General features: G+C 50.4%; 1 protein-coding gene across 6 annotated transcripts in view; it reads left to right on the plus strand.

The window, feature by feature from the left end:
• Adcyap1r1 (ADCYAP receptor type I) overlaps positions 1-25,953 on the plus strand; it is a 55,890-nt gene that overhangs the window by 19,245 nt on the left and 10,692 nt on the right. For 2 of the 6 annotated variants that reach the window (XM_076836077.2, XM_076836061.2), the window contains exons 4-13: positions 5,753-5,860; positions 8,134-8,154; positions 9,196-9,237; positions 11,593-11,702; positions 12,251-12,348; positions 12,774-12,906; positions 13,634-13,787; positions 14,140-14,200; positions 14,779-14,848; positions 18,410-18,501. In XM_076836077.2, the coding sequence (XP_076692192.1) occupies positions 5,753-5,860; positions 8,134-8,154; positions 9,196-9,237; positions 11,593-11,702; positions 12,251-12,348; positions 12,774-12,906; positions 13,634-13,787; positions 14,140-14,200; positions 14,779-14,848; positions 18,410-18,501 (889 nt within the window). Of the gene's footprint in view, positions 1-5,752; positions 5,861-8,133; positions 8,155-9,195; positions 9,238-11,592; positions 11,703-12,250; positions 12,349-12,773; positions 12,907-13,633; positions 13,788-14,139; positions 14,201-14,778; positions 14,849-18,409; positions 18,502-21,230; positions 21,315-25,595; positions 25,680-25,953 lie in introns of all 6 variants that reach the window. The other 4 variants (XM_076836104.2, XM_076836086.2, XM_076836071.2 and 1 more) reach the window with 4 other exon arrangements.

Genomic DNA, 25,953 nt, shown 5'->3' on the forward strand with positions numbered 1-25,953 from the left:
GCTGGCTGCGCTTGGCTGTCTGTCTCCTCCCTGAGACATGCTTTCCTGGCTGGCTTTCCTGTCCTGGTGTCCCTCCTCCGTCTTCCCTGCCAGCTCCTCTTCTAAACGTTGGCACCCTCTCTTCTGTCAGCACCAGGCTATTCTTCATTCTTCTCTGAGCTCCGCTCTTTTGCTGGACCATCCAATCCATGGCCCAAATAGCATCCCTGCTGACCCCACCCACTCTTCATCTCCAGTTCCGATTTCTGTGGACCCCAGACATTTATTTTTTTCTTTGTACCAGGGTTTGAACCTAGGGGCCCTTAAGCACTGAGCCACATCCCCGGCCTTTTAAAATATTTTATTTAGAGATAGGGTCTTGCTAAGTTGCTTAGGGCTTTGCTAAGTTGCTGAGGCTGGCTTTGAACTTGGGATCCTCCTGCCTCAGCCTCCTGAGCTACTGAGATTCCAGGCATGAGACACCACAACCACACCACACCCCAGACTTTTTAACCGCCTGTTTGATACCTGTCTCCACTCTGCTCTTAGCGCCTCTCAAACTAAACGTGTACCAGACCAAAGTCTTGATTTCCAACTTGCCGAATTCCTTCTCCAGCCAGGCATGGTGGTGTAGGCCTGTAATTGCAGCTACTTGGAAGGCTGAAGCAGGAGGACTGCAAGTTTGAGCAGCCTAAGCAATTCAGGAAGACCCTGTCTCAAAATTTAAAAAAGAAAAAAATCCCCTCTATCTGCTAAAACTCACCCAGCCCTTTCCACTATAGTAAATAGCATAGTTCATTCATCTGTTCATCTATCTGTCAGTCCATCCATTCATTCATTCATCCATCCATCCAGACGCCCAGGCCAGAAATCTGGGTGACATCATGGTACCTCTCTGCCCTTCCTTGTGTGACTCAAGATAGTCTAGACCACGCAGAAGTGACAAATCAACCGTATACTCTCAGAGATGTAGCGCAGTGGCATTTCTTGCTTGCCTACGTTACAGGCCAGTGTGGTCAGCAGAGGTGGAGACAGAGTCCCACTTCACACAGTTTATTCAGGCACCTCCCAAACGGGAACACTGACACCCCCATGTGAACTCTGCATGTGACATGCAAGGGTCCTACAGAGAGGGAAGAGAGGTAAAGGCTCTGGAATCCTGTGAGGGGCGTTTTAGAGACTAGTCCATCATTTCTACCCACTTACTATGGCTAAGAACTCGGGATGTGATGATAAGTCACGTGAGATGGGTGAGCACTAACCGCCTCTGGCACTCTGGCCAGCCATGTCCAGCTGGTCTGTCTCCAAGCCCTGTCATCCCTGTCTCCACATTGTCCTATACAGGACTCTTCTCTGCGGCCATTGCTCCCTGTCAGACTCCTTCATCCCTCCCCAGGGTGTCAGCGGTGCCCTGACAAGTCTTTCATGTCTGCTTTCAGCTCTTGAAATATATTGTCTTCACATACCACTGAATGAGATCGAGTGACTGCTTGTTTTAAAACCCCTTTGGTAAGCAGAATAAGGACCCTGGCCACTGTCCAGAGATAGAAGACACCTCCTATTCGGCAGAACGGTGTGAATGTGACCTTACATGTCAGAGGGATCTGGATTTGCGTAGGCAGTTATGTTGAGGGCCTCGAGATGGGGAGATTCTCCCAGGTTACTTGAGCAGACACAGTGTAAGCATGAAAGACCTTATAAGTGAAAGAAGAGGGGAGAGTCAGAAAGGGAGAGTTGAGAAGGCTCAGCTTCTGACTTTGAAGATAGGGGAAGGGGACCATAGGCCAAGAAGGGCAGGTGGCCTCTAGAATCTGGAAAAGAAAGGAGACAGGACTCTTTTAGGACCTCTAAAAGCGCAGCCCTGCTAACACCTTGACTTTAGCACAGCGAGACCCATTTCAGACTTCTTACCCCCAGAACTAATAATATGTGCCATTTGAAGACAGTAAGTAGCTTACAAACTTTTAGCAGTAACAGGAAACTAAGACACCACCATCTGGTGGGATCTGAGCATTTAGCATAACATCCAAAATCATTAGCAGGATCTGGCAGACTGTAAGTTCTGTGAAGCAGAGACAGGGTCCTTTCTCTTCACTCCTGTACCATTCTGCAGGGTCTGATTCGTATTTCTTGAGTATGGATCATAAGGGGGAGGGGAAGAAGATAAGAAAAAGAGAGAAAAAGAAAGAATAAAAGGAGGAGGGAGAGGAGGAAAGAGAAAAGGCATCCTTGAGCTTCCAATCTCACCAAAACTAAGGTGTGTTGAGACTGGAGTGTGAAATGGGAATGTGGAAACTGGTCGCATTTTACCTGAGTGGCAGGAAAATATCTTGCTGTCCTTAGCTGAGAAACCTAAGGCCCTCTCAAAAGCCCCCTCCTTCTCTCCTCGGCTCCAAGGCTATGAGCTCCCCATGCTCAAGGATGTCCACTAAACCAGACACTGGGATTAGGACATGGGGTGACCAGGTCTCGTTTTAGGTTTCCTGTCTACTCCGATGCCACAGGAGTTGCCCTTAGGACTCTGGAGGGGACCCAGGATGGGGACTGAAGAAGACACCAAGAGGACTTTGAGAGTTGTGCTAGAGGGTCTTTAGCCTTTCCAGGTCATGGAGTGGGGTTGGGTTGAGTGCCTTGTCTAGTGCTCCTTGGAGGGCAGCTCCTGCTTGGCTCGGCCATCTCCGAGGCACCAGCAAGTCCCTGGGGAATCTCTGTTCCAGATTTGAGCTCTGGTCACTCAGAGTTGGACGTCCCAAGAGACACAAGGCCCTGATGGACACCTCAGGAATGAGCCATGGCCGAGGAGGCCAGAACACAAGTCTGGGGCTTCCAGTGCAGATGCCGAGGAAAGACCCCACCCTCCCTGCCTCTGCCCTCCACTGTGAGCTTTGTAGCTTTGTGTGTTTCCTCCAGTCCCGTATCCTGGTGCCCAGAGGGTCCCTGGCACGTGGCAGGCACTCTAAGTGGTCCTGAGGAGAATGCACCCCTTGCCCTGCCACCACCCCTTTACCCTCCATCCTGGGAGCCCCTGTCACCCCTCGTGCCACCTACTTGGCTCCTGCATTCCCTCTACCCCTCAGCCCTCACATCTCTGCTTGCTGTCTTGAAGTTGTGCCCCCACTCCTTGCTGGCAGCAGCAGCTGGCTATGCCAGGGCCTAATGCTCCGCATAACAGGAACATCTGTTGGCTGGGGTCCCTGGAGTGTGGGCCAGACACGGTCACGCTCCATGGCTGCTTCACGGTCAACACAAACTGTGGCGGCCAGAGATGTGCTGCTGGGTCTCTTTCAAGGACATAATGTCACAGCCAACCACATGCTGGCTAGATGTCTTGCCGTCGTGGATAGATAGGTATTCCTGACAGTGGCCTATTGCTGGGACCCAGGGCTGGCGCCCCTCCTATGATCCTCAGTGTCCTTGACCTCTTGGTGTGCTGACTCAGAGTATTGCAGAGTACTGCATTATTCCCAGCTCCCAAATTCTGACATTCCAAGAGCAGAATGCTATAGGTCAGGGTGTGGATTCTAAAATGGCAGGGTCTACATTTTGGGAGAGGAGGTCTTCTACATCCAGAAGCCATAGGTATCTCCTGGTCCTAACAGCACCCAAGAGTGTGGACCCTGACAGAGACCATGGCCTCATGCTCCAAGCCCTCTCCCCTGCCTGGCACCTGTCCAGGGACACCTGACTAAAACAGTGAAATTGATGCTAATGACAACAGTGCGTCTGCATTAGGGGGAGCCTGGTGCTATTTGGAGAACTTTCCATGTAGGAACTCATTAGTGCTCCTAGCAGCCCTGTGAGGTGGAGTGTGGACGTCACTTGCTTTCCTGCTGTGATGTGGGAGCCATCTCCGTGGCCCATGGTCTCTCTGCAAACCAGGTTCCTTTCCCAAAGCTACTCTGCAGTCTGACGTGCTTGTGCTTCGGCCACCCTACTGCACCTCTGCACACTGTCTAACTGCGTCTTTGTGTGTACTTCGCTGGCTTACCCCATAGATGCCAATGGGGGTCCCCGGGCTTCGCTCCTCCATGATCTTCTCACTTGACATCCTTTTCTCATTACTTCCTTTATGCTGGAGTTAAGGATGTCAGGGGGACTGTGGGACTCTGTTGAAGAATTGGGATGCTAAGAGCACGGAAAGCTTTTAACTGCTCATAGGGTGGGTGTGACCCAGTCGGATACTCATTTTGAAAACCAGTCATAGCTGTGTGGGGTTGATGGAGATTCAAGAAGAGGCTGTAACAGTGGTCCCAGAGAAGGGTAAAGGATCCCACGATCATCTGGAGGGAAATCCAGCAGGATTCAAATGGAGCAGAAAGGAGGAGAGAGAACAAGGTTGGGTGTGGCTTCCGACACTTCTGGGGCTGGGAGAGACGAGGGTTTAGTGGGTGATGCTGAGTAGAGGCACAGACTGCTTTGTCTGCTTCTGATTGGTCTTGAGTCCCCCAAGGTGGGAATGTCCAGCAAGGTGACTGGCCACAGACTCAGCCCTAGGGGAGTGGCTGGAAACAGAGAGCTGGGCATATCAAGTACCCGAGTCGGGGAAGCTCATTCCGGGTGCTAGCAGGTGGCCCAGGGCAGGGCAGCTGGCAAAGGGCTGAAATCGTCCTTTGAATTCGGCAGGAAAGAGGTCAGCGTTGACATTGGTGAGATCAGTTCAGTATAGAGGAGGGACAGAGGTGATAAACAGGAGACTGGCTGTGGCTGGAAGGAGAGAGTACAGCAGAGGGGGCAGGGGGCCTCTGGCTCCCTAAATCCAAAAATCTGGTTCTTCTTCCTCACAACTCACGTCCAGGGAGTCGCCAGATCCTCAGGATTCCTAGGCACTTCTCAGTGCATCCTTGCCATCCTCTCCGTCTGCCTGACCCTGTGACACCAGGCTGGCCTCCCCCATGGTCCCTGCCTCCTTCATCTCATCCCACTCCAAGGCTCCAAGTCCTTTCCCAGTTCCAGCCGTGGCACACGCAGCCTTCTGCCTGGATGGCCTTCCCTTCTCATATGATGATGTGCTCCTCCTCCAAGTGCCAGCTGGGGGCCCACTGCGGGCTCCATCCGGGCCTGTCCTGCGAGGCAGGTGGGGGCCAGGCCGCAGCCTCAGACCAGCCACTTCTGGCCCCCACCCCTAGGGTGAGCAACCACTGACCCACCTTTGAGGAGGTGGAGCAGAGGCCAGACCACACCATGTTGGCCCTGGGAGGCTGCAGCCGAGGCAGGAAGTCTGGAGCAGGTCGTGTGGGAGGGGCTGCTCGAGAGACCCAGCAGCCCCTTTCTGAAGGGCCCTGCCCTGGCCTGGTGCTTTTCTCCTCCCCACAACCCTACAGGACTCGGGGGCTGTGGGCCAGGTAACATCAGGTGAGGCCCCCTTTCTACCTCAGGACCACCTGCAGAGGCTCATGCTTCACCTCCTCTTTGAGAGGCTTTTCAGGTACAGGCCTGGCCTTCCCTCAGACAGGATGTCCACTTTCCTCTTCAGCTGCTCCCACCCGCTCGGCATGAGCCTGGCTTGTGAGCGGTCCACCCTGCCTCTGTGTGGAGGGTGGTGGGAGAATACAGGTGTGAGCATCCAAGTGTGGTGCGTATGCTGTACATGTGGGCATCCACAGTGTAGCGTGTATTGTGGGAAGTATGCATACACATGTTTGTGACTGGTTCTGTGTGGGGTGTGGTGTGTGTGCACTAACGTGGTATTTGTGTGAGATTATGTGCGTGTGTGCATGTGTGTGTGTGTGTGTGTGTGTGTGGACCCATGCTCACCATGGCTCTCTTCCCCCAGGCTGCCCTGGCATGTGGGACAATATAACCTGCTGGAAGCCGGCCCATGTAGGGGAGATGGTCCTCGTTAGCTGCCCCGATGTCTTCCGGATCTTCAACCCGGACCAAGGTGGGTAGAGCCCAGTCTTTAGGCCACAGTGATCTAACCTGCTCCCTGGGCTCAGTCCAGGCTCTCAAAGACAAGCACTAAGGACTGGCTCCCTGTGGACAGATGGTCTTTGTTCCAGAGCACTTGTAGGGGTGCGCAAGCCTTCCTTCAACACGGCATGCAGTCCTCAGTGCACACCTGGGTGTGCACTGATGTGGGGTTGATACTAGCTCTGTCTCTCACCTCCTAAGGACCTTGAGCAAAGCAGTTCACTCCTCCCAGCTAAGGCCCTGGCTGCCAGGTCAGAATGTGGCATCGTGGCTCCCTCATGGGGTGTCTCTGAGGATAAAGTGAGGTCATGCATGTGGGTCATCGTGTAGTGCAGGACTTGGCACATCCTGAATGTCCAGTGGTCAGTGGTCGCTGATGCTGTCATCGCTGTCACTCACACAGTCACAGAGATTCTCAGAGGCCCAGAGGAATGTGTGGACAGGGACCAGCAGTTAGACACCCTCAGGCAGAGTGGGAGCGTGAAGGGTGCAGTTGGGCTCATGAATCTCACCCACATCCACACTCGTGGACCACTTGGTGTGGGCATGGTGCCCAGGCCTCACAGCAGGCAGGCAGGCAGGCATGTCTGCTAAGCAAAGCGTTTCCTTGGCCCTCACTGCCCTTAGGTAGCTATGAGGGCTCAGGAGAAGAGAAGCTGGGGGTCCTGGCCTCCAGGAGCTCCTGGGCTCCTAGGAGAGGACACTATCCACAATGGAAACAGTGTAGTCTGTAACTTATGGACGCTGGTTCTGGGGTGAGTGTATGATGGCACCCTTCCTGCCAGGGAGCGTTGGCTGAGTGGGGGTCACGAGAACTCAGTTTTGGGCATGTCTGAGTTTGAGATCTCTGGGGGCCATTGAAATTCTGTGGAGAGTTCTGAGGGCCCCAGATTGATTTAGGAGCCTGTGGGATAGACATGGTGGCTGAGCTCTGTGACGTAGGACACAAAGATATGGGGCAGGGGCAAGACAAAGTCCATATGGCTCCGGAGGTTCAGGCAGGAGGATCGCTAGTTCAAAGCCAGCCTCAGCAACTTAGCAAGGCTCTAAGCAATTTAAATGGGGATGAAGCTCAGTAGTTGAGCGTTCAATCCCTGGTATGGAAAAAAAAAAAAAAAAAAAAAAAATATATATATATATATATATATATATATATATATATATATATATATATATAAAGTAAACTCTAAATGGCTGCATCTCCCCTGGGGGGTTCCTATTATGAGAGGTAAAAGGCAAATTCACTTTCAAACCTCACATTCCAGCAATATCGTAAAGCAAGGGATTTGCAGGAGGTGGCCCAGAGAGGTAGTGACACATGTTGGAGTCCCAGGTCCCATCTCTGGCTCCCATCCCAAGAAGGTGGGGGCCTGTCTCCCACACACCCCACCTTGCTTTGTCCACATCCCTCACACCTCCAGACCTCTGCCAGCCCAGAAGGAGGGTGGCAACTGAACTCCCCACCCCAAGGGCTTGGGGACTTTGAGTGAGTGACCCAGAAGAGGCTAGAGAGTGAATTCTGGCCGAGGAGACTGGCAGGGAAGTGCTGGAGCGAGGAGCACAGTGACAGCCTGTGATTCAGCCCCGTTCCTCATTCATTCCTCTAGAAACCAACTTAGTCACTTCCCCCATGAATGTATGGCTCTCATTCAGTCATTTATTTAAAGTTTACTGAACATCTTCTCTGGGTCAGATTCCATGCCAAGAATGCTTCTTGCCACAAAAGGCAAAAAGAATCTGCAGTCGAGTGAGATTTCCTGGAGATGCACATTCCTCCAGCTTCTCTCCCTCAGCAGCAGCAGGCGGTGAGGTGACACCCCATTCCTAATGGTTCATTAAGGCGGGGACTTCCGCACCTCTGTTCACAGGCTTGGTTGGTGGGCTTGCCTTTCCACTTAGACGTGTGGGTTGGATGTCTCCTTTGCGTTCTCAGCTCTCAGGAGACTCCAGGGGTAGTGCAGCCTTGCAGGACCTTGGAGATATTGGAGGTGTGGGAGCTCCACCCTCTCTCCTCCTCCCAGATGCCTCTGCACATTCCTGTTCTGGAGGTGGAGGTAGAAGTCTCTCATGCCTGATGGTGCCCAGCGTGTAGTCCTGCTTTCTGTGCCCCCTGCAGAACTCTCTCTGAAGTTTGGGGGTGGGGAGGAGGAGGAAGAGGTCAGTGAGAGCAGACCCCCCACTGCACACCCTGCTTACCTCTGCATTTTCTCTCTTTCTCTCTCTCTCTCTCTCTTTCTGTTGCAGTCTGGGAGACGGAAACCATCGGTAAGAGGAACCTTGGTGAGGACAGACCGCTGTCCATCTGTCCATCTCTGTATGTAGCAGGAGCCTAGCCTCAGGAGATCCCAGGCTCTGACTACTGGGATCAGCATTTGGTTGGGTGGAATGGCAGGCTCTTCAGGGACCAGGTTCTTCTCTCCTTCTCCCCTCCCCACACCTCTGTTCAGCCACCCTGAAAGGTGGGTGCAATGGAGTACACAGCCTTTGGCTTCCAGGCCATCATGAACTTGTTTGGAAAGACAAGACTCACCAATGTAGGAGTCAGAAAGCAAGCCCATGTGTGTGCATAGGCATGTGCGCATGCACACGCAGGCCTGACCTGTGAGTGAATCCATACAGATGCTCACATCCCCAGTTGCTGAGAAGGTGGAATGTACGGGAAGCCAGAGAATAGAAGAGAGCTGATGATGCAGCATATGAGCAGAGCAGTGAGGTCATGGGAGGCTTTCTGGAGGAGGTGGCATGTCAGCTTGGAAACTGGATTTTTGAGAAATGGCGATGAAATGTGGGTCCATTGCTAGGCTAGCATGGGATTTGGGCATAGGAGAGCGTGGGAAGGGGAATAAAGAGTAAAGAGAGAAGGATCAAATTCTGGGGATGAAGTCTTTGAAGTTTTAGGTTCCCTTTGATGAAGAGTGGGTCTGGAGACCGAGATGAGCACCAAAGGAACCCCAAGTCCTGGACCCCTGTTGCTGTTCTTTGCTCTTTTCCATTCCTTCCCCTTCCTCTCTACTTGGCAGAAGGCCCTCCAGCCCTCCTGACAGTGCCTATTTCCTGTTTCCTGGGGGGTGGGGTGGGTGGTTGAGTCATGCATCATCCTTAGCATCCAAGAAATGCAAACCCAAGGAGATGGGTGTCAGAAGGTGCTGTGAGTCAGAAGGGGGTGCAGCCATTGTGTGTGAGGCTGTCTGGTGACCCTGTCGCCAGGCCCTCCAGACCCAGGCACATCAGGGAAAGTAAGCAGTGGTAACGCGTCAAGTTGATAAACCAGGCATTTTGACACATGCCCACATCTGTGTTTTACAGGAGAGTTTGATTTTGCTGGCAGTAACTCCTTGGGTCTCTCAGGTAAGGGACAGGCTGGGACCCACCATGGACTGGCTGACCGGAGGGCGTCTGCTGACATGGGAGCTTTGAGAGCCCCATTGCAGGCTGAGCTCTGCCCTCTGTGGCTTTGAGATCTGAGACTGGTTGGTAACTTTCGAGATACAGGTACAGCTTGTCTCCATGGTAAACAGCAGTTAGGTGCAAAGGCAGAACATGGTTCCTACAATTTCATAGGAGCCGTAGATCTCTTGAAGCCCCTATGTGGATTCTAAGCAAAGAACCCCTGTTTTAGATGGTTACTAATAGTTTTGAACTCTGATAGGTAGGCTAGAGGTTTTCAAACCAAATTTAAACTTGCACATCACAGTCCTCTCCTGGGCTGATTAAAACACAGATTCCAGGGCTTCACCCTCAGAGTCTTCTGATTTCCTCGGCCTCGGCCTCAGGATGAGCATGCGCATTGCTAGCCGGATGCCCAGGTGTTCTATGGTCTAATATGGGCAGACGCTCATTCAGGAACCTCTGCCCTAAAATTCCGGGCTTCTATGAAACTGCTGGGGCAAAGCAGCCTGGTGATGTGGGCACAGTCACTGCAGGATTCTGACAATCTGGAGAATGCTCTTCCGGAGATTTCTATCAGAACAATATTCAAGGAACAGTTCTGGAACAAAAAGGTTTATACTTTTCTGTGCCTACATTAGGCTATAAAAAGAAAAAAAAAAGAAAGAAAAGAAAAGAGAGGAAATGGCTTTTCTCTCCAGGACAGTTTTATAAAAAAAATTGTTTTTCAAAACAACTTCCCTTTCCTCTTCTCACCACCTTGATAAGGGCAGAGTAGGGAGGAGATGAAGCCCTGGTCGGGGAGGGGCTTGGGCAAGGCCCTGCCTCCCCTGGGACAGTCAGACTTTCTGAAGAAGTATTTAGAGGGACTTGGAAGGAGGTTGCCAGAGATTGCCAGGGGCAGCCTGAGCACATTTTCTGGAAGGAGGAGCAGCTTGGCACCACACTGTGGGATTGAAGTGAGCTCTTTGGCTTTGCCTGGGCCTGCCAGGTTTCTCCCCAGCCTGTCCACAGAACTCAGCACTGGAGAAATGATAGAGGTGACAGAGACCAGACTCTCCCTCCCCACTGCTGGGCAGAACTCTCCTTCCCTGCAGGCTCATGTCTCCAAGTCCCAAGAAAGATGTTTCTGACTCTCCTGGGTGAAGAGAACTGGCCTTCCATCTTCCAGCTCAACCAGCAAGGGTGTGGGCTGGGAGAGAAGGAGTCTCTCCTCTTGGCCTCGGCATCCTGCCATGGGTCTCCTTGAACCACTGCCCACCCGCCTTGGTGGCCTGGGTCACAGGGGAAAATTCTCTCCAGCAATATGTGCCCTGTGCCCCTTGTCACTGAGTCCTATGAGGGGAAGAACCATCCCCATGTGTCCTAAGAGGCCAGGTAATTCCCAAGAAGCCATTCTGAGGACTGACGTCTCTCTGGGGCCACATCGAGGTGTTTGCTGGAGGAAAGGGGACTGCTTACCTCCCCTGATCCTTTGTGGCTGTTCCTGACAGACCATCTGGTGATGGGAGAGAGAAATGAACCAAGCAACCATGGGAGGCAAAAATATAGCCCAACGAATAGTGAAAACCAGGCTGAATGCTTTTTTGTAGCTAGCAAATGGCTCAATGGCTGTGTCTTACCCTGGCCTCCCCTGGGTATCGCACAAGATGGCCTTTTAAGGCCATCAGAAGAAAAACTAAAGTACATTAGTAATGGGAAATAGACCAGCAAACCCTGAAAGGCAAAACTTAACCAAAAACCAGATTGGAGTATATGTCTTAAGAAAGGTCCTAAGCTAGTTAGGTGTCCTTGCTAATTCAGCAAGGTGTCTCATTGGTGCAGAATGTCAGCTGCTAGGGTAAAGTTCACCTGTAGAGTGGGCTCAAGACACACTTCTGGTCACCTGAGGCAATTCCTGGACACACTCAGATGTCCTGCTGAGAATCCCTGAGGCTGCAGGGACTGGAATCTGCATTTGTGATCAGTCTCAGGATGGTTCTCCTACACATGGACCTTCGAGAAGCATTGATCCAGAGCCTTGAGCATTTCCTGGCAGGTATTTGGGAATATTCCAGAAGGAGAGCTGCAGGGCTGCTGGACTCACAGGCTCAGTCCCCTTACCCCTGGCTAAGAGATGGCTTTCCCCAGCCCCATGGTTCTCAGTAAAGACTGAGCTGCAGGCCATCAGCTGTCACTGACTCCTTGGACCTCTGTCCCATGTCTTCCAGCGGACACACAGGTTTCTGCTTCCTACTAAAGCAGTGATGTTTGCATCTGCATCTCGGGGCTCTCTGAAGTCATTCTGTGCCTCACTGAGTACTCTCTTCTCTGCAGACATGGGTGTGGTGAGCCGGAACTGCACAGAGTATGGCTGGTCGGAGCCCTTCCCTCATTACTTCGACGCTTGTGGCTTTGACGACTATGACACTGAGACTGGGGACCAGGTGAGTGTCTGTGCCCTGTTCCCCAGAAGTGGAGGGACAGTGGAGGAGACAGGTCTCTAGATGACACTGATGAGCATCTACTGTGTATCCAAGCCAGCTGCTGTGGTGGAGAAGCAGCTGTCATGCTGCCTTATCCTCCAGTCCCCACCTCCTGTCCCTTCTGGGGACACTGTCTTGCCTAGGATCCAGCACTTGAGGAGTTAATTCTGGGCCCCACATGGGGGCTCCCCCTCCTACCTCCCACATCTAACTAAAGGATGCTGTCTATACGGACTGGTTAGTGCTCTTCCTTTGAGCAGGTGCTGGGGATGGAACCCAGGGCCTGGTGCATGCTGGGCAAGGGCTCCATCTCTGCACCACACCCCCAGCCACATCTGCAGAAGGTAACCCTGCAGAGTGGAGCAAGTAGCTCCCCTGGGAGTAGGGGAGTGGAGGTAAGATTACTAGGAGAGACAGGGAGAAGCTAGGCCCAGAGGGTGCAGGTCTGGGGGTGGGGGTGGGAGGGCCTGCCCCATGTGGATCTCTGCATATCCTGTGTCCTGCCCTAGGATTATTACTACCTGTCGGTGAAGGCCCTCTACACTGTTGGCTACAGCACCTCCCTCGTCACGCTCACCACTGCCATGGTCATCCTGTGTCGCTTCCGGTGAGACTCCAGTGACACTGGAGCCCACACAACCCACCTCTGCTGAGAGTAGTGCCTCCCGTCCCCCTCCTTGTGGATGTCAGCCCTCACCCCTGGGGTAGCAGATGGAAACCTGATCCCAGAGAGGGCAACCTACTTGATCAGGGCCACACAGCCAGGCAGAAGCTGGGCAAGAGACCTGCGTTGCTCACTTTCACCCTCCCAGTCTAGGTAGGGAGGCCATAGGAGGGGGAAGGGGCACAGGTTACAGGGGCCTGGAAGCCAGGATCAGAGAGGTGGGTAGAAGCAGGTAGACTCGGTGGCAGACCCCACTGAGACAATGGCAAGAGCAGGTCCAGGGCAGAGCCCAGGATGGAGGGTGTGAGTGCTTTGGGGGTTGCTTGCTTGGGGTCAAGTCCTCCTCCTCCCCTGGCCTGCTCCTGCAGGAAGCTGCACTGCACCCGAAACTTCATCCACATGAACCTGTTTGTGTCCTTCATGCTGAGGGCGATTTCTGTCTTCATCAAAGACTGGATCCTCTACGCCGAGCAGGACAGCAACCACTGCTTCATCTCCACCGTGAGTGAGCTCAGAGGACCCGAGGCCACTGCTGCCAGGAAGTCCCCGTCCCTGCACCACCTGGGACTTGTTTCTCAGCCTGAGCCCCTCAAGTGTGTTCCTGGGGTGAAGGCGTTGTCCCCCATTCACATGGAAGCCCAGGAATCAACATGTCCTTAGTGTCACTTCTAGCCAAATTGTCTTCAGTCCCTCAGAGTACTTGAGGAAGGTCAGCTCCACGTGCTGGTTCGCTAGGGGTCTTTCCATGTGTCTCCTCATGCCCCCCACATTTGGAGGAGGCACCAGGTGGGAAGAATGGTCTGGAGTCCAGCCCTTGACTGAGAGGGCTCAGTGAGAAGGGATTTCTGGGGCCAGGGTGAGCATCCCTTCCATCTGGGAGGGGTCCAGGCCCCTGTTTTACCAGGAGTAGCCCTGGCTGCTTCTCCCTGCTCATCTTCCCTGTGGGAGCTGAGGAGGGGCCAGGATGGGCCTGGTGGACTCCATGCCTGTCTACCTGTCCCTCTCCTGCCAGCGCAGGCCTTTAGGACTGAGACCCAGAGGATGCTGCAGATCTCAGCGCCACAGTTCGGGAGTGTTGACTGTCCCAGATCCTGGGCGTGTTTGCCCCCCCCCCCCACCCCAGCATAACTAGAGCTGAAGGTCCTCAGGGGCTCCCCTGGGCTTTAGGGGTTCGCATGGGGTCCGGAGAGGGAGTACGACTTTCCTCGCCTGGTGGCTGTCCCTGTAGGTGGCATGCAAGGCTGTCATGGTTTTCTTCCACTACTGTGTTGTGTCCAACTACTTCTGGCTGTTCATCGAGGGCCTGTACCTCTTCACGCTGCTGGTGGAGACCTTCTTTCCTGAGAGGAGATACTTCTACTGGTACACCATCATTGGCTGGGGTAGGTCCCTGGCTGGGCCTGCACGCCTCGGGCCTCCCAGTCGGGTGTGACCTTGGTACTGCCCCAGGCAGACGCTGACTGCTCATTCTTGGACCCTGCCTTTCTCCTCCTGCCTGTGGGAAATTCCCTGTCGGAGGGAGAAGTACTGCCCAGGAGTCTTCCTGAGAGACAAGGTGGTCTGAGATCTGGGGGAGATGTTGGCCTCCCAGGAAGCCTGGGTGTGAAGGACAGTCAGAGTCCCCAGGAACTCCAAGTGTGAGGGGTATGGTGGCCTCTGGGAGCCCCAAGTCTGAGGCAACAGTGGACACGCTGGCTTTCCTGCTGTTATGGGCCTTTTTTCTTCTTTTCCTAGGGACCCCAACTGTGTGTGTGACCGTGTGGGCTACACTGAGGGTCTACTTCGATAACACAGGGTGAGTACACGCCCAAGAGTCAGGGCCAGAGCAGAATAGATTCCTACAGATGGGTTCTCAGTGGCTTTCGACTTTCCCAGCAAACCATCCAACACTGGGACCAGACTGAAGCCCAGGGCCAGGGGCCACCTGAGCCCAGACCCCATGCAGGTCAGCTACATCTCAGCCAGCAGCTCGGGAAGAGAATAGGAAAGGTGTCTGAACCCTCTTTGCTCTGGGCCCAGCTCTGGGCCCTCCCTCTGGGGAGGGTAGGAAGATGGTGATGGTGAGCTTATGCCTCAAGAGTTCTGGGTCTGAAAGGGACACAGGGACCTTTCCCAGGAGCCCACTGGTGACCACAACTCTTTGACCCCAAATCCTGTCTCGACAGGGATGCAGAGGGAAAGAGCAAGGCTCAAAAGAAGGGCATTCCTATAACCAGGGCCTGGCTTCTGCAACTTCTCCTTTTAGCTGACCCCTCTTCGGGAGCTCCAGGGGAAGAAAGGGCCAGACCCTCAGCTAGCCAGGGCAGTGTCCTGTAGGCATCTGGGCTCACCCCTGGATGTGATTTCTCTTCTCTCTGTCTGCCCATCTTTCAGCTGCTGGGATATGAATGACAGCACAGCTCTGTGGTGGGTGATCAAAGGCCCTGTGGTTGGCTCGATAATGGTGAGTGTCCTTGGGACAAAGAGGAAGAGAAGAGATGGGGCCTGGGTGGAATGGCACATGAACAACAAGGGGACATGAAAGAGTCACTGAACAAACTGGCCTTCTTCTTTGTTGTGACTGCATTATAGTCCATAGCTCAGACACACAAATTATTTAGCTGTTCCCCTAGGGGTGGACATGTATCTTACTACATTTTCTTCATTATGAAAGATGCTACTAGAATAGTTTTGTGCATAATTTTAAACATTTGCAAATATTTCTTTAGGATATGTCTCTAAACATGGGAGGATTAGGTCAAAAAGGGTGTACCTCTAAAATTTTAGGTCCCAAATTGTTTTGCAAAATTCCTTTAGCAATTCACACTTCCTCTGGAAGGGTGGTGCATTTCCCCATATCATTGTCTGCATGTACAATATCAATCATCTAAATTTTTACATATTCTTATGGAGGATAATAGTAATTTCACATAACATTTCTCCATATTGTTAGCTAATTGACCAGTTTTTCTGATCATTTAATCATATTTTTTTCAATTCTGAATATTCCCATCTATCTCTTTTGCTCAGTTTTCTATCAGATTATATTTATTACAGTGAAGGATAATAACCCTTCATTTGTTATATGTGTTGTGTTTCTAAGACAGCATAGCTGATCTGCAGTGGAATCCTCCGGCTTTATAAATTCTGAGCCCTATTTCTTGTTTATGGAGTCCTTTCCTAACCTAAGATATAAAAATATGCTTCTTCCCTGTTTTGTAATACTTTTGTGAATTGTACTGTTATGTATACACCTTTAATCCAGCTGAAATTTAATTTTTTGTCTGGCCTGAAATGGTATTTAATTTTATCTTTCTAATGGATGTACATTCCACATTCTCAATTCTTTTTATTGCATCCTTTTTATTGAAATGTTATTTTTGGATCCAGACTTTCACTTTATGCTGCTAATCTATTTGTCTATTCCCTAGGCAGATTCCCCATTTTCCTAGTTACTGAGACCTTGTAGCATGCGTTGGTATTTGATGTGCAGATTTCTCCTCTTATTTTGTTTTTCTTCAAAAATTCCTTGCCCATTTACTCTTCAGGTGGACTTTTGAATATCCTTGTCAAGATGCAAAATGTAAAATAAAAATAAGTATGTTTGAGATCGTGTAGGAATCACACTGAATTTATAGGCTAATTTGGAGAACTGGTTTGCTTAAAAGGTGGAGTCTTTCTCTCCAAGAGTGTAACATGATTCTCCACCTATTTGGAGTTATTTTGGTAAACTTTTTTTAGATTTCTTCCTCATCTGGGCCTAATGTCTTTGAATGCAGACACCTTGACTACTTTTTAAATTTCTTTTGAGATGATCACTCAGATTTTTCTACCTCTTCTTAAGTTGTGTTTGTTAATTTTTATTTTCCCATTTTGTTTGGTATTCTCTCACGATTTAAAATATTCGGCCCATCTTGTCTTGTCCTCTTTCTCACCTCTAAGGTGTTTCCCAGTTTGGTCTTTTATTGGATCTAGGGATCATTCTTTCTTTCTACTTTCTGATGGGTTACTGGTGGAGTGTAGGGAAGCTCTTGTCTTTTGTGCATTTTTTTTAGTTACATTTATGAACTCTTTTATTAGTTCTTGTCCCTTTTCTGTTGGTTCACGTGGGTTTTCTAGGTAGAAATTACATGATCTGCAAATGAAAATAGTCTTTGTCCTTCTTTTTTCAGTAGGTGTCCCTTTTATTCCTTGTTTCTGTACAGGGTGATGTTTTCTCTAGCTTTTGGCAATTACCCTACACAGAACTGGAGAAGTTTCTCTTCCTAGCTTGTTTTAGTATGAATTCTTAATATCTCAAGCATGGATATTGGATTTTATCAAATGCATTTTGGAGGTATTGAAGTGATCATACCCATAGTGATGAACATTGAGAGTATTCCATCTAACTTCATTATGAACAAGGGAATATATATTTGTGCCTTTCTTTGAACATATGTGAATATTTCTTTAGAGTAAATCTCTAGGAGTGGAATTCCTGGGACAAAGATATGTGCATTGTACATTTTCATAGATAGCAAAAATTGCCCTCTATGAGCAAGGTATCATTTCTGGTATTTCCCCTACCTTTGCTGATGTTTCTGTGACCAAATCATTCACCAGTCTTTAGGGGTTTAATGGAAGCTTATCGCAATCTGTTGTCAATAACAAATATTAGGTTTTGCCTTGCTCTCTGTAAATTCTGTGGTCTTCTATGTCTATGTGCCTGTGAAAGTGTTTTCTGTATTCGCCTGGCTTTTGTAGCAGGATTTTGTTAACTTCGTAGGTAATCTATGAGGTATTATTTGCTTTAAAACAATAAATTAGCATGTCAATTACATGTTTCTTAGAAGTTCATAAAAATCATCTGGGCCTAATGTCTTTGAATGCAGACACCTTGACTACTTTTTGAATTTCTTCTGAGATGATTACTCGGATTTCTCTACCTCTTCTTGAGTTGTGTTTGTTAATTTTTATTTTCCCATTTCGTTTGGTATTCTCTCACGATTTAAAATATTCTGCCCATCTTGTCTTGTCCTCTTTCTCACGCCTAAATTGGTCTAACTGTAGTTTCTCCTTTTGGATTGATGAACACATGCAGTTAGAGGTATTTGCTGAGCTAATTCCAGGCACTGATTAGATAACAGGCATGGAGCAGAGAACAAGGTGGACAGAGTGTGGTGTGTGCTTCTTCCAGTTGATCTATAAAAACAAAGAAGAACAAAAACAAAAAAAATTGTCATTTTTGTTGATCAAATCTCCTATTTTTTTTTCTATTTTCTTTCTTATGTCTTTTGCCTATATAAAATTCCCTCTTCTATAAGTTCCATTTGAGGTAATCTTTTCTTAGCTTTTTTTGATTTGAAGGCCTAATTAGTTTTCAGTAATTATGATCTTTTTTTTTTAAATAGACTAACTTGAGGCTCTCTGTTTTTTCTTCCAAGGCTGCTTTGGCTATCTCCAAAACATCCCTGAACAGTCCTCATTTATTTATTTGCTCTCCTTCCTCCTCCTTTCTCACATACACACAGCTTCCCACTTTGTTTAGAAAGCTTCTGTCAAAGATCTGTATCTGATGGCAAATACTGCTATTGCTGTTCCCAGGCAGTCCTGTAATTAGCAAGGCTTATGGCCACACAGATTCCCCATATTCCATGACACTCATCTTGGAGTTTTTCCAGAGAAGACCTCTCACCTCTGCAGTTGACTCTTCTCTCTTAAGTTGTAGCTTTCCCACCAGCCTGGTCCTACTTTCTTTTTCTCTTCTAGAGATGACTCATTTTCTCCACTTACTCACGATACCCTTCCCTATTTTCCGGGACTCCTATGGAATTCTGTTTCTCACATCTCTTCTTTCAATACAGTGATACTGTGGTGGGTAGGAGCTACATTAGCGCTCTCCTACCGCCATCTTGCATTAGAAGTCTAGAGGGGATCTTGACTAGCTGGGGAAGGTACCCGTGGGGAAGAGGAGCCAGTACAGGGGCAGGAGTGCACAAAGTCTTTGCCCAGAGTCATGTCTGCCTGCCTTTTCTTTGGCCCTCAGGTTAACTTTGTGCTTTTCATCGGCATCATCGTCATCCTTGTGCAGAAGCTGCAATCTCCAGACATGGGAGGCAACGAGTCCAGCATCTACTTGTAAGTACCACCATGTGGATGCCACGGCCATTTGCAACAGCCACACAGGCCCGGCGCTCAGGTCACCAGCAGGAGAAGGCTTGGGCTTTGCTGATAGGGTTATATGATAATGGGCATTGGCAAAATTTCTTCCTGAATGAAACATAGCCTTTAAAACATAGTTGCCCTCCCTCCTGGGCTTCAGCCAACCTAATTTGCATGCCATTACACATAAGGAAAAAAAAAGAGACTGACAGAGCCTGTGCAACACTAGAAAAATCAAAGTGGAAAACACCAGATTCCGTAAGGTAGTTCAGGACTTGCTTGTTCAGAAGCTGGGTTTCCCGTGGGGATGCTGGTTCTGTGGGAGACCCGTGAGCACACTGGATAGGCCCAACCCCCAGGACAACACGTAGAACTTGCTCGGCGTGCCTGGTGACACAGGTGGTCATTCTCACTGGCCTGGGTGTTGGAAGGGGGGTTCTTTCTCTCAGGGCAGCTCTGCCTCTCTCTGATCCCTCTTCCTCAGTTCCCTCCTTCCTGAGAAGGGGGACGTCTGATTACTTTCTGTGTCTGGGGTTCATGTGCAGCCTCTTTCCATTGAGTCCAAGACTTTCTCTACTTTCATGGCCATTTGGCTTCCTACAGCTGTTTTTGTGTCATGTCCCTGATAGCATCTTCCCGCTGGCTCTCCCAGCCTTGCTCTATCTGAAATCAGACTCGGCATCCGCCCCCTCACCCTTCTGGCCTTGTGAATGGAGCCGGACCAGCTGGGGCTCTGAGCTGGGCGGGGGGATATTTCCATGCTGAAGAGAAAGGTTGGTGATCCCCTGCAGTTGACTGGGGGACACAGTCGAGGCCAAGGGTGTTGCTTCCTCAGTTCCTTTCGAAAAGAGCAGGTTAGAAAGAGCTGCGCCATCATTGGTCCTACCTTCACCAGAGACCCCAGCCTCAGATCACAACCTTGACGCTGCCCGGGGGAAAGAGAGGCGCAGGGAGGGCGCAGCAGAGGACTCCACAGCACCCCAGCATTCTCCTGGAGAGAGGCAGAGGGAGGGACTGCTCAGAGGCCAAGTCCCAGATCCTTCTTGAAGGTTCCTTGGGGGCTTCGTGGGAGGCTTGTTCTTGGCTTGTCTATCCACCCTGGTATTTCCCCTTAGAGAAGCCCTTTCCATGAGAGCTGGGGACTAGCCCAGGGCCTGGGTGATCTACCATATTTTCTTTGCCGGTATGATGATCACATCACATTGGAAAAGAAACTTTTATTTTCCTGTCCATTTACTGTCTTTTTTTTTTTTTATATAAGTTTTTGCCAGCTCTTACTTACATGTGTCTATTACATAGTGGAAAATTATTCATTGATAAAAGCCATAAAGTCTGCTAGGGCCAGCCCTCTGCCACTACCCAACCTGCCCTAGAGACATCCTTCCGACTTTTATCTTAGGAGTCTCAAAATAGGGCCCTGCTCCTCCCCTCCCCTCCCTGTGGTGTTGGAAACCATGTCCTTGTGTGGCCTCAGTTTCTCCTGCTGGGTTGGGAATTGGTTCACCCACTAACATTTACGTCTGGTATTTGAAATCCACAGTAGCTGGGCCAGTAGTTAAGTCAGCTTCATTCCCATTTGAGCAAGAGCAGCTTCATCTCCTCCCCTTTCTGGTAGGATCTATTTCTTCTTCTAAGGCCCCTGGGACCTCTTGTTTGCAGGCCACTCTGCCTGTGCAGGTCTACCCACAGAGGCTGCTTGGTTCCAGCTGCTCAGCCTAAGCAAGGATGCTCCAAACCCTGGCTGACTCAGACATCCTGCCCCAAGCAACAAGAGCCCCCAGGGTCAGATGGGAAAGAATCGTGGGCCTGGGTTTCAAATTGACCACACTGTAGGCGCTGTGGAGTCCGGTCTTAGCACAAAGGCATAGGTGAGGACCACTTGTCATTAGCACACGGCTTATCCATTTAAGTGTTGATCCAAGACATTTGAAGAGACAGCTAGTTGGTTTCCTTCTCTAAAAGCATCTCCTTGCCTACTCAATAAATCATTTTTTTTAGAGAAAGCCAAACCTCTGTTAGTTTCAAGTCTGGAAGATGAAAACCTCTGGGCTGTGAACCAGGTGGGTGGGCTGATGTTAGACAAGGAATCCTTTTGATCCCATTGATACCAGCCACGTGTTGGAGTGTTCCCAGGGTCGAGGACACCCTTTCCATGAACATGAGCAATAACCCAGTGACAATGCTGCTAAGAACTGCAGAGCACTTAAAGCACTTGCAGGTTGGCCTGTGCACATTTCATGCTCACAAACACCCAGCGCATCTGGCGGGCTAGGTAAGCAATTGGTAACAGAATCCCCACCTTAAAGCTGAGGGAATTAGTTCCTAGTGCGATGAGTCCTGCAGGATAGAGCCAAGGTGTAGCTATAGTGCAAGGGGTGGGGGGCGTTCCTCCAGGCAGGTGGTGTCCAACTAACTGATAGAATGAGGTTTCCTGGATGAAGAGGCTCCTAATAGGCTCCAGCCTTGCAGGAAAAAGTATCCCCAGCCTAGAGGGTGTGGAAGAGGGGCTGGCGGTGAGCAGGGAGGTGTATGCATGGGGAGGAGGGGAGAAGCTTGGGGGGAAGGTGGAGAAGACCGGGCTTGGTGGGAGAGGGAGAGGCCAGGACTGTGCCCCATCCTCTGGGGCACCAGAAATATATGCTGGGCTGCAAAGCCTCTTCATATCTGCCCACAACAGCTCTCTGGTTTTTTTCCTCTGTTTCCAGAACAAATTTAAGCCTGGGAGTCCCCAAGAAAACCCGAGAGGACCCCCTGCCTGTGCCCTCAGACCAGCATTCACTCCCTTTCCTGTAGGTTGGTTCCAGCTGCTCAGATGATAAAGGGTTTTCCTACGTAGACCAAGACGGCGCTCCTGACCCAGCCTCAGAAGGACCTGTCGGGGTGTGGGGCCCCTGCAGGGGCCAGTGGTGCTGAGCCACCCACACTCCTACCTGATACTCCTGGTAGAATGAATGGCTGGAATCAGAGTTTGGCAATGGCCAGGGATGGAGTCAGGGCCTGGGTCAGGGCTCAGCATGGGTCCACAATTGGCTTGGTCTCAGACCGGAGTTAGGGCTGAGCGTTAAAGTTAGGGCTGAGCATTCCGCAGGCAGGGTCAGCCTGCCTTTGGCTACAGATCTGAGTTTACCTGGTTCCAGAAAGGGAGGGGTGAGGTTTCCAAGGCAGACACCTTCTGTACAGGAAGAGCCTCAGGCCCCCGCTCTAGCATGGCTTGGCTTCATTCCCAGTCACCTCTAGCCAGAAGATGAGCACTGGAAGCTGCATTTTGGGTATAGGGTAGGGGTGGGAAAGCTTATGTGCACCCCTCTTGGGGCTTCCTCAGCCCCATCAGGGCAGACGGTATTCCCCTCCCAAGATAGATTCTGCTGTGTCAAGGCCGCTGTGCAGCCAGGGACTCAGTCCAGGGCCTTCACCCACAGCCAGAGGCTTCTGGTTCACGTGGGGCTCCATCTTCCACTCCAGATTGCCCCTGCCCTGCCCTGCCCTGCCTGGGAGTGTCCCCTCCTCACCATTCTGCTAGAGGCTGATCAGCAGAAAATTGTTACCCTCATTTTGCAGAAACTGATTCCCCAAGAAGGAATATGATATAACTTGAGTCACCCAACACATCAGTGGCTGAACAAAGCTTTGAGCTTGAGTGCCTGACTCCTCATCTAACACCTCTCCATGCTGGCAGGGAGCACAGAGAAGAGGGGAGACATGGTGTTGAGCAGGAAAGCTTCCAAGACCTGCAGAGCTGGTGTGCTGGTGTGCTAGGGAGCACTTCCTAGGGCCTGGGCAGGGTGCTGGTGTACATAGCACCTTAGCATCAGAAGAGACCCACTGAGGCATGTCTGGCTCAGACCACCACATTCTGAAGCCTCCTAAGGGCCCAGCACCACATTTATCTCTAGGATCACAAAGGTGAAGAAGATGGGGGTTCTGCCTGCAAAGGTTCTCCACAGATGTCTCTGTCTAGCAACCTGGGTGTTTTCTGGGGCTGCAGTCCAAGCAGCCTCTAAACAAAGACCACTATAATGCTCTTGGAGTTTGGCTACTGTAGACACCTTTTGCCGGATCCTTGAGTTCTGAGACCAGGGATGGTTTTGACCTTCCAGCAGACACAGCAAAGCCATGGCAGAGTCGGGTCCGGAAGCCAAGGGCCCCCTGACTTGCAGAGTGGGTCCTGTACCTGCAGCCGGGGCCTCCTGCCTTCTGATTCGGGCAGCTGTTGTTCTCCGGGCAGCCCCACCCAGCACCCTCATCTGAGTTTCTGGTCCTCCCTTGGAGCCAACTCGGAACTGATCTCATCAGTCTGCCTAGCCTTATCTCTTCCTTCTAATGAAATTCCTTTTCCCTTTTTGCTAATTGTCCTGAGATTCTGCCTTCTCTTTCTTTCTCACGCTCCTGACTCTGGCCAGCCCGCTGCAGTCTTGTTTTTCTTCTTTTCAGTGAGTTCGTTTGCACAGTCCTTGAAGGTCTGGGGAAGGGCATATTTGGGGAAAGGGGCCTTTTCTCTTTTCCCTAGATCCACCTCCCCTGAGAAGCCTCCAACCCCACTTTACTGCTCATCCATCTGTCCTCCTCTTCCTCCATCACGCCCCGTTGTCCCAGCTAACTTGTCACATAATAGTCTTTAGAATACTTTTAAAAAATCTTGGAAATAATCAGAGGATGCCATGTTTACTGTAGAAATATCTGGAGTCCAGGAAGATCAGGGACACTTTGGAGCTAAACAAAGAGGGATCTCGGAGAACAGCCAAAGCTTAGAATTCAGGGTGATGGTGTTGGTGCAGGCACAGCTGCTGTGGGTGGGTCTCTGGCTTCTGACCTTGGTTTCTGGGTCATTTAGGGGAGACCAAGCCATCTAGGGGAGACCAGTCAGCCTTTCAGTCCATGCAAGGGAGATAATAAGGATAGAATAAATAACTACCATTCCTGTATGACCTAATGAGCCCTTTTAATTATTGAGAAAAAAAGTCCTTATTTGCATCTGTGTGTCTTCTTGTATATTTGTAATGGAGACTTTGGGCACTCATTGAGGACACATGAAAAACTTGGATGCATGAATAGCTGGGAACTCTAATTAAAAAGCAGATCCTGAGTTAAGCAGGCCAGGGTGGCCCCAAGAGTCTGCCATTTCTAAGAAGTTCTTAGGTGGATCCTGTTGCTGCTGGTCTGGGGAAAGCAAAGCATCAAACCACACCACACATTTCTCTTCTGCAAAAATGGGCTCACAGTACCCACCTTGCAAGTAATGAGAACAGAAAGGGGCCATTTATAAAATGAGAACCACAAACCCACAGAGGCACAGCACAGATGCTGAGCAGGCTGGGTTTGGGCTCATCTTTGAAGCATATGATACACATTTTAAAAAAAAAAATTGTTCTTTTTAGATACACATGACAGTAGAGTGTATTTTAACATGTTACACATACATGGAGTATAACTCATTATACTAATTAGTATCCCATTCTTGTGGTTGTACAAGGTGTGGAGTTACACTGGTTGTATATTCATTTATGAATAGAGGAAAGTTATGTCTGATTCATTCTACCGTGTTTCCTATTACCATCCTCCCCCCTTCCCTTCATTCCCCTTTGTCTAATCCAATGAACTTCTACCCCCCCACCCCATTGTGTGTTAGCATCCGCATATCAGAGAGAACATTTGGCCTTTGGTTTTTTGGGGATTAGCTTACTTAGCATGATAGTCTCCAGTTCCTTCTACTTACCAGCAAATGCCATAATTTCATTTTTCTTTATGGCTGAGTAATATTCCATCAGAAGTGCATGATACACATTCTTCCCTCAGCAGAATCACATACATGAACCCACATATCACGTGCCTTCGAACTTACACTCAAAGAGGTGGAGTCAAAAAGAGCATATCTATGAATGCCAAGGATCTAACCTCTCCCAAATATCTGTCTTCATGAACATCTGATTCATGTTTAATATATCAGTTCACCATCCAGTACTAGGAGTCTCAAGGCCACATGTGTGGCCCCTGAGATGGGCTTTGAAGGAATTGCTCCTATGTGTGAGATGATGCAGCTGTTGACTCATCTTGAGAGGAGAACAAATGTCCACAGCTTGTGCCCACTCAAGCATGAACAGGAAGGAATGAAAGAGATGGAGTATGTATACCCTGAGGCTTGTGCCCTCCCAGCAGGCTATAGAGCTAGACTGGCTTCTGGGCCCACCTTCTTAAAGTCACCTGTTTCTGCAGGACATGGGGCAGTGCTCCAAAGCTATTCTCTCAGTCTTCAGCACCTGCCCACTGAATCCCCAGCACTATCCAGAACTCTCCACAGCAAGGGAAATGCCTGGCATCTGCGCTGTTTGCATGGTCACCCCTGGCTACATGTGGCCCTTGAGCTTTTATGATATGGCTAGGACAACTGAGGAGGTAGATTTTTAATTTGATTTCGTTTTAATTGATTTTAATCCAAATAGCTGCATATAGGTAGTGACTCTCAGAGTGGAAAGTGCAAGTCCAGACTAGACCGATGAGCGGTGCTTTCAGTCTGACCATGGTCTTCTGTAGATAGCACTCTTGACGCTGAGAGGAAAGCCAGCCTGGGCTGGAGGAGAGAGGGATAGAGGGGATGACCAGAGGACACCTAAGGTGACACACACAACCGAGCTCAGAGCTCACTCTGCCCAGACCAGGCAGCGTGTGATGAGGTCTGTGGTGTGAGTTTCCAGCTGTCTGTCTCACTGAGTGACCTGCAGCAAGACTGTGTGCTCAGCAGCTTGGGGCTGAGCCTCGGGCTCCCTGCCTCGGCCCCTGCCCACATCCCACCTTCTGAACACACACCTTCCCCCCTAAGATCATCGACCCGTTGGTGGTCCCAGTGAGTGCTTGTGGGTGTGTGCGCAACTAAGCACACACCTACACATGTGGGCGTGCCTTTCTTTGTCCAGAGCCGATTGAGTCTTGGCCCTAGGCTTCCTTGTTCTACTCAAGAATGTCCTGGCCCTGCCTCCACCCCCCTGTTCCTCTGCCCTCCCTCCTTAAGTCCTGCCTCAGTTTCTTCCTTGCCCGGTGTCCCCAGCTGACAGAAGTGCTAATCTTGTCACACCCAGCAGCTGCGTGCAGAAATGCTACTGCAAGCCACAGCGGGCTCAGCAGCACTCTTGCAAGATGTCAGAACTGTCCACCATTACTCTGTAAGTGTGCGTGGCCGTGGCTGTGGCCGGGTGTCCTGGAGGGGAGGGGGACGCATGCCGCCGCTGCCTCGAGCTTGCGTGTCGGCAGGCTGGAGAGTGGAGAGCCACCTTGTGCTTCCCAGCCTGGCCCTGATCCCCGGCTGTTGCATGTTGACGTCTGTCCCCATGTCTTGTGACTTCTCTGTAATCTTGTGCTCCTGGGGCGGGAGGGCAAGGTGTGGGGACGGAGCTGCAGTATGGTAGCAGCATTCTGGGGGCTTGGCTGGTGCTGAGG

Source organism: Callospermophilus lateralis, chromosome 1 (genome assembly GCF_048772815.1).
Source record: "Callospermophilus lateralis isolate mCalLat2 chromosome 1, mCalLat2.hap1, whole genome shotgun sequence".
Classification (NCBI taxonomy): domain Eukaryota; kingdom Metazoa; phylum Chordata; class Mammalia; order Rodentia; family Sciuridae; genus Callospermophilus; species Callospermophilus lateralis.